The sequence below is a fragment of the Chrysochloris asiatica genome, unplaced genomic scaffold (assembly GCF_000296735.1).
Source record: "Chrysochloris asiatica unplaced genomic scaffold, ChrAsi1.0 scaffold00120, whole genome shotgun sequence".
Lineage (NCBI taxonomy): Eukaryota > Metazoa > Chordata > Mammalia > Afrosoricida > Chrysochloridae > Chrysochloris > Chrysochloris asiatica.
This window is the reverse complement of record NW_006408638.1, coordinates 6,567,932-6,576,114: the sequence shown is the minus strand read 5'-3', so window position 1 is coordinate 6,576,114 and position 8,183 is coordinate 6,567,932. Positions and strand designations below refer to the sequence as shown.

Here is an 8,183-nt window from a genome sequence, read left to right as displayed (position 1 = left end):
CCTTTTCACTCTTTTTCTTGAGAAATTTCAAGATGCCACTCTTGGTCGTTGTAACGTAACTTAGGGTTTAATTTTCGGCCTATTTCCATTTTTGTCTGCCTGTCTTGCTCCACAATCGCCTTTCAGGTCTTTTTTCTAGTTATAAGCAGTTCAGGGCCGGCTGTGGCCATTTGGTTTTAAGTGGAAACTGTCTCTTTAAATTTCAAGAGATCTGTGCATAGTAGAACCCTCCAAGGGTGGGGCTGGGGTGCCCACTAGCTTAGGCACCCCTATAGTCACCAGAATAGAGGTGTGCAGATAGCAAGGGACCAATGAACATATACCAAAAGAAAAGAATGTCCACACCTTTATCTCTGTAATTCTGTCAGGCGTCCGTGGCTGCTCTCATTCTTCCCTTGCTTGGTCTCACCCAAGATGGTGGCTCCTGGAGCAGCTGAGCGTCTTGAATTAGAAAGCAATGGATTTCTTGCTTCTGCCACAAATTCCCCTAGCTGTAAGCCTTCCAACCTTCTAAATATTCCTTTATATGTAGTTCAGAGTTCTGGGACCATCCCCTGAGCCTGCTTGGTCCAGTATTCTGTGTTGTTGCTATCAGAGCTCCTTACAGACCTTCCACCCAATCTGCCATGTTGTTTGTTCTCCATCTGAACCATTAACTTTTAATTGAATGCACTAGGAACCTATGTAGGTGAATGCTTAACCATTTGTACTATCCAGAGACACTCATTAAAAGAATATACAAATATTGTTAATATTTTTAAATGAACTCTGAACTTAGTCTTTAAGAGTCTTTCAGTGCTTAAAAATAACATTTATATTAAAATGTTTATCTGGAAAAACATGGTTTTAACAAGAATCAAATACTTCCTGCTGATACTCTTGTCTTTTCCGTAAAGTATTGGAAACCACACTTGTGTTTTCTTTAGCAATTCATTTCATAATAATACTTAGTGTGAGGTAAGATAATTGTTAGTGTAACACCTAGTCTGAGGTAAGATATAAGAAATCTTGAGATTTCTTTTTAGTTTTAGTTGTCCTTATTCTCACTTTTAATCTAGTTATTTAAAGAGCTTTGTCAGGGATCAAGGTCACAAGGCAGACAGTAATAAATAGGATTCTGAGAAAGTTAAATGTTTTAAGCAGGTAGAAAAACTTTTGCTACCCCCGCCACATATTAGAGGGTGTATTTAATAGGTTACAGATTTCTTTTTCCTTGTTTCTTTTATCGTAAATTCTGAGTTCAGGAAGTTATATGTAATTTTGGTTTTTGTTTTTAGATTGAATCACTTTTTTTCAATGGTGGTAGTATTTTTCTGAAATTTTGGTTCTGCATGTTTAAAGAGAAGGACTAAATCATTAAGATTAAAGGTGTACTGTAATACCCCTTTAGTGTCCTAGTGTGGTGCTATAGGATAAGCACTGGACTGCTAACCACAAGGTTGGAGGTTAAAACCCACTGGCTGCGTGTTGAAATCTTTTATGGGTTCTCTATGTGTCCGAACCGATTTGACGGAAGTTGACAGCAACAACAATTTAAAATCTCTCCTTAAGATCTGAAATTCTATGATTCATAAGTATTTGAAACCTAATGGAAGAACATAGTGTATCTATTTAATGAATATAAAGACTGTAGTGGATTTAAAGAGTTAGTCTAAGTACTAACAACAAATGTAACAAACAGTAATATTCAGGGGCTTTTCATTTGAAAGTACTCAGGCTCTTTTTGAGTGTAGGTGTTAACTCAGAGACAGTAAAGCACTGCTACTAGCATATCGATAACAGTCAATAAAGAAGATATAGGAAAATTAAAAAAAAAAAAAAATTAGTAACAAGAGGTAATAAACCACAAGAATTTGGGATAGGCATGCCAAACAGCAGCCTTGAAGTATTATTATAATGTGGCAAAATGCATCAGTTTATAACAACAACTGGTAAACCAACTAGGCAAAAAAGATTTGCTTCAGACTACTAACTTAAAGGATCTCTGGTAGCGTAGTGGTTATGAATCGGGCTGTAAACCTTAAGGTCAGCAGTTTGAAACTACCAGCTGTTCTACGGGAGAAAGATGAGGTGTTTGCTCCCGTAAAGATTTACAGTCTTGGAAACCCTGTACAGGGTCGCTATGAGTCGGAACCGACTCAATGGCACATAACCACCACCACCACTAACTTAAAGGTTGGCTGTTTGAATTCAGCCAGCAGTGTCACAGAGTAAGACCTGTTAGTTGTCTTCTCTAAAGATTTAAAGCCAAGAAAACCCTATGGAGCAATTTTACATTGTAACACATGAGGTTGCCATGAGTTACAAGTAACTCTATAGCAGTGGGTTAGGAGTCAAACCCACCAGTCACTCCTTGGAAAATTCTATACGGAGTGGAGTGGACTCTACTGCACTTAACAACAGGCTCAACAAGAAAAAATTACTTTACCCCTTTCTTATTAAGAAGTCATCAGGGATATATAGTTTATTTGATGTGAACCCCACCAATATAAAAACTTTAGAACTTTAAAAACACAGTTTAATTTTCTACACATTTGACTTACTCTTTTCTCAATGCTTTTATGTGAGGGGGCTTCAGAAAGTTCATGGAGAAAAGTGGTATTAAAGATAATGTAATGTGAAGATAATGTAAGTTCCCTTTTATAGATTATATACACTATCATCAGTATATGTACTGTTTCATTTAAGGAATCTCTCGTCATAGATAAAATAGTATCTTTCTTTTTGAAAATTTGTTATTTTTACAATTGTATGTAATTGTTCATTGAGGAAGTGTGTTGAGTGAGAGAAACAAGACTTTGTATGATCGGTCAGTGTAATTTTAAGTTTTCTCTGTTTTGAACAACTACTGGGAACAAAAAGAGCATTTTTTTTGAGAAAAATTGATTAAAATTTTATGCACCCCAATAGCATCCGTTAGTATAGCTTTAAAGTTAGTTACTTGTTAAAGTCTAATTGTAATTGTAGATGAATATTTACCAGTTTATAAGAAACAAATACTAGAAACAAAACCAGAACAGTGTGTTTATCTAGACTTTTGAGTATATTCATTAGTTGATTTCTAGAATATTATAGTTTTAATAATTTACTTGTAATAAGAATATGTTTGAAAATTCAGCTTCCTAGAATTCATGTTTTCACTGAAAACTTCAGTATAGTATAGTGTTTGTTATTCTATGTGACAGGATACCCAGAATTATATTGACGAATGTCCTGAGAACGGAGTTAGGAAGAAAATATGTAAAGATCCATCCTGTAACTGAGGCCAGTTTGGGTGATGCAGACAACTTGCAATCAGAGCAACTTTCTTCATCATATGATGGCAACCTAGAATCTTGTCAGAATCTAAATCCTCAAAAGAGCTGTTTTTTATCTGAAAGGTATGTTTAGTGATACATTTGCTCAAATATTATAATTACTCTCATGAACCCCCCTCCCATTATTTCCCCACAGATATGTTATTGCTAAATGTGAGGTAAAGTGCTCTGATGACTGCTCTGGCTTATCTCCTTTGGTCACTGGCATGGCTGTCAGTACCAACAGTACTAATGCTAGTTTCAAAAAGGACTCATCTCTCAACATAATGTATTTTTGGAAAATGGATTCAGATTCTTAATGAAAATTTAGTCACCTATTTCTACATTGCAGTTTCTTTCTTAATCTGGTGTAACTGAAATCCATAACCCTGATATCTGTTAATATATTCTTATCATGTTCTCTGCCCTGTTCATCCATCTGTTCACCTGTCCATCTATCCTTCCATCCATCTCGTCTTATTCACTGTTTTATCTCTGGAATCTATAAATGTACCTGGCACTTACTGCTCACATATTTATTTATTGAATGTATTCCTCACAAACATGATTTGAAATAGCAAAATTCCTTTAACAAATGCAGCTTACTGTGTCAGTAAGGGGATGCATAATCTGAGTTTTCTTTGTTTTAAGCTGTAGGAGAGGCTCATGTGGGCAACAGAAATAATCAAGCTAGAATCTGTGGGAAAAAGTTAGGGGATGGTTAATTAGTAAATATGACTAGATCTGTAAACGAATTTAACTTTCATTTCTCATGAACTCCTGAAGCTTCTCTTCTTATTTTTCTAATTTCAGTCTGTAGATTAAAGATTTTGATCTGAGTGAAAAATTGATCTTAATTTTACCACTCTAAACTATCCAAAGGAAATGTCTAGTTTGTAACTCTCTCATAAGTTGAGTTATATTAAAGAATGTCTTTAGTAGTCTCTTTAAAGATTTCTTTAAAAATGCTGATTTCTTGTATTTCTTATGCTTGTGTTTATAACAAATTTTATTTTAATAAATGGTATTTCTTATGAACTTCTGAACTTGTTTCTTTTTGGGAAATATTTTGTTTGCACTTAGGTTTGTTTATTTTGTGAATTATTTTAGTGATGATTTTAATTTTGTATTTTTATTAGATCTTTTTTAAAATTTGCTTAAGATAAATGAAAGTTTCAATGGCATTATCCAGTTACTAAATTGAATGTAGAGTTGGAATTTAAATATTAGGAAAGCATCATATTACACTGTTAGTTTTTCCACTTTTGCTAGACTGTGAGCTCTTTAAGAAGAGGTATCATGTCTTATTGGAGTGCTAGTGTGGTGCTGTGGGTTAATGCATTGGACTGCAAAGTCAATTTGAACCGCAGAGTTGGCGGTTCAAGCTCACCAGTTGTTCCTCAGAAATCCTATACAGGGTCACTATTGGTTGGAACGGACTCGACTGCACTTAACAACAACAATCATGTCTTATTTGCATTTATATTCAGTGGTTAGCTCAGTAAATACTGAATTTTGTACACTTGGGTTAATGTTCATGTTATTTAATCTTATATTCAGTCTCCTGAGTTGTTAAAAGACAGGATTGTTATATTATCTCTTTTGTATCTTTCTTGTACCGGTAAGAGATTCTTTGTAGACATAAAGTCTTATACAGATGAAAATGTTATTATTGAAGATAATTAGTACAAGAAAAGTACCTTATAATGATGTACTATTGCCGTGGAATTCAAGTGACATCAAAGCACATTAATGCTGCTATAGGAAATAACACTAATAGGAGGAGTCTATGAAAATATTGAATTATAATTTGTAGTTTCAGGCTTTCTACCAATTGGAGCTAGCATTTAATAATAATAGTTATAAAATTTCTCACTATTTCCAAAATATGTCTGGAATTTGTAGCTTTTCTCAAGTCTTTCCTAAATAGTTTTGGAAATTTTCAGGAGATAGTTCATGTGGGCCCTGAAAATTAATTCTCTTGGTGGACAATTTCCTTTGACTTTAACAAACTTTGGTGCCAGTCAGCTGGGTTAAGATCTTAACTGATTTATTTTGGGCAAGCTGTTTATCTCTAAATTGAGGATAATAATACACATTGTACAGTGTTATTATATAAATTTAAGGAAATATCTATTTTATTATTAAGTGCTGTTGAGTCAGTTTCCAAGGAGTGACTGTTGAGTTTGAACCACCAGCCTTGTGGTTATTAGGCTAGTGCTTATCCTAAAGCCACACCAGGACTCCATATGTAACAAACCTAATAAAGTGTTTGAAACATAATTGGTGATTAATAAATGATAGGAGTCCTGGTGTGGCACTATAGAATAAACAATATACCACAAATGGTTGTTCAAGCTCACCAGCTGCTCCTCAGAAATCTTATACAGGGTCACTGTGAGTTGGAAATGACTCGATGACACTTAACAGAAACAAAAAAAAGTCATTATTTGTATTTCTCTTATTGCTATTGCTATCAGAAGTGCCACTAAAAACTCCTGCTGTAGTTGATGCTACTGAAGTTATTTGTGCTAAGACTACACATGTCTGATCCTGCTAATTTTCATTGCTACCAAGGCAATTGTAGTAGCCATATCAGCATCACCATTTGATTTATAGAGGAATATTGCTCTTTTCAAGGAGCTCTGGTAGCTTAGTGGTTACGAGTAAGGCTGCTAACCTCAAGGGCAGCAGCAGATTGAAACTAACAGTGGTTCCATGGGAGAAAGGTGAGGCTTTTTGCTCCTGTATAGATTTACAGTTTCAGAAACCCTATGCAGGGTTACTATGAGTCAGAACTGACTGAATGGCACATAACCTCCACCACCACCATTGCTTTCTTCAGAGTCTGAGTGGTTCAAACGGTTTGTATGTTTAGATTCCAACTAAAAGGTTGGAACTTTGAGTTCACCCATAGGTGCTGTGGAAGAAAAGTCTAGTGATTTACTTTTGAAGTATCAGCTGTTGAAAATCTTAAGAAGCACAAAGCTATTCTAACACTGTTGAGTTGGAATTGAATTGACAGTAACTAGTATTGAGTCTCCTTAAACCAAATTTTAGTTTTCACTTTCCTTAAAATGAGTTTGTTTTAAGCAGGATCCGGAGTATCCCATGAAAATAAACTCTCAAGTGTGACCAAAACTTCTAGATCTGTACTATTAGAACTGAAATAAACACAGGATGAGCACATGTAGACTCAGAATGGGACTACTGCTGTATCCAATCTTCTCCTAGCCTGCTCATCTCAAAATCATGAGGAGTAAATAAAATTTTAGATCTTTTGTTACCAAACCAAAAATCCCATTGCTGTTGAGTTGATTGCAGCTCAAAGTGGCATAGTAGAACTGTCCTATATTTTTTCCAAGGTTCTAAATCTTATGGGAGCAGTCTGCCACATCTGTATTTGGCTAAGTGGTTAGGGTTGGGGGCTTCAAACCACCAACCTTTGGATAGTCAGCTGAGCACTTTAACACTGCATATCCAGAGCGTCTAGGTCTTTTGAGAACGGAGACTGACATTGTTGTTACCATAATGTTCTTATAAGATGTTGTTGTTAAGCGCCATGGAGTCAGTTCTGACTCAGTGACCCTGAACAAGAGTTCCAAGGAACATACAGTGGGGTTGAACCACTAGCCTTGTGGTTAGCAGACCAGTGCTTATCCAATAGCACGACACACAATTGTGTAGAATTCGGTAAACATGCCAACTTTTATTGCAAAGTCTTAGTTTAGCAACATAGTCTGAACAACTTAGCCAACTTTAGTGTTCAGAATTGTTATTATTGATAGCATGCAACCTGAATAGAATTATGTAGGGGAAAAGTGTCTTAATACCAAGCATTGAAGAGTGTTTAAAAGAAACCATGGGTGAACAGAATATTAAATTTGAAATGGTCTCTTGAAGTAATATTTTTGTTATTGAGAATGTTTATTAGCATTACTGGGTGCTGTTGAGTCAATTTTCATTCATAATGACCCATATGACTGATTTAGGACTGCCCAGTGGGATTTTCTAGGCTGTAATTTTCAGTGGAATAACTCATGAAATCTTTTCTTTCCCGGACTCTTTGGGGAATTGGAACTGCCAATTTGTTGATTAGCACCTGAGTGTTTACATGTTGTGTTACCAGTGAGGATGGTGCAAGACCAGCGTTGTTTTGTTTTGTGGTACATAGAGTCACTATGAGTTGGCATCACTGACTCCATGGCACCTAACAACAACGACAACAACCCTCAATTAATTAAGGAGGGAGAAAGATGAGGCCTTCTGTTATGAAGATTTGTAGCCTTGGGAACCTTATAAAGCAGGTGTGGGAAACTTCTGGCCTATGAACCGTATAAGGCCCATGAAATCATTTGGCTCCAGCCATCACATTAGGGGTGAGTTAATTAAATATTTGACCAAATATAGTAAGCTAAATTTTAAATTAATGATTTTTTTTTTTTTGCAAATTTATGAATACTGATTTATGGTCAGCCTTGTAAGGCTATACAGTTCACTTGATAACAGCTTAATTTAAGTCTAAAGACAGAGAACAAGGGAATTGGTAACATGGATCTAAAAGGCTGGGACTGCCTTGTCATAATTTGAGTTCGTGAGTTGTTGTTGTGAAGTGCTGTCGAGTTGATTTTGACACATAGTGACCCTGTATAGGGTTTCCAAGAAACATCTGGTGACATTGAACCGCCAACCTTTCAGCTCAAACTTTTTGCTTTGCAGTCTGGCGCATTAACCCACATCGCAGGTCAGCTAATCCTGCTCAGTCTTGATTTTTAAAAATTTTTTTTAAGGTTTTTATTGTGGATTGAGTGAAAGTTTTCAGGGCACATCATCGGTTTCACATTCAAACATTCATATACCTTGTTTCATTACATTGATTATAATCCC

The 8,183-nt window shown here is 35.6% G+C and overlaps 1 protein-coding gene across 2 annotated transcripts in view; it reads left to right on the top strand.

Annotated features, from left to right (window-relative positions):
- The window catches only part of SENP7 (SUMO1/sentrin specific peptidase 7), a 199,479-nt gene that overhangs the window by 57,420 nt on the left and 133,876 nt on the right, over nucleotides 1-8,183 (top strand). Inside the window, exon 3 of one of the 2 annotated variants that reach the window (XM_006868618.1) lies at nucleotides 3,186-3,380. The exons of the other annotated variant lie outside the window; for it this stretch is intronic. Within the exon in view, the coding sequence (XP_006868680.1) occupies nucleotides 3,186-3,380 (195 nt within the window). The remainder of the gene's footprint in view (nucleotides 1-3,185; nucleotides 3,381-8,183) is intronic. 2 annotated transcript variants of the gene reach the window in all.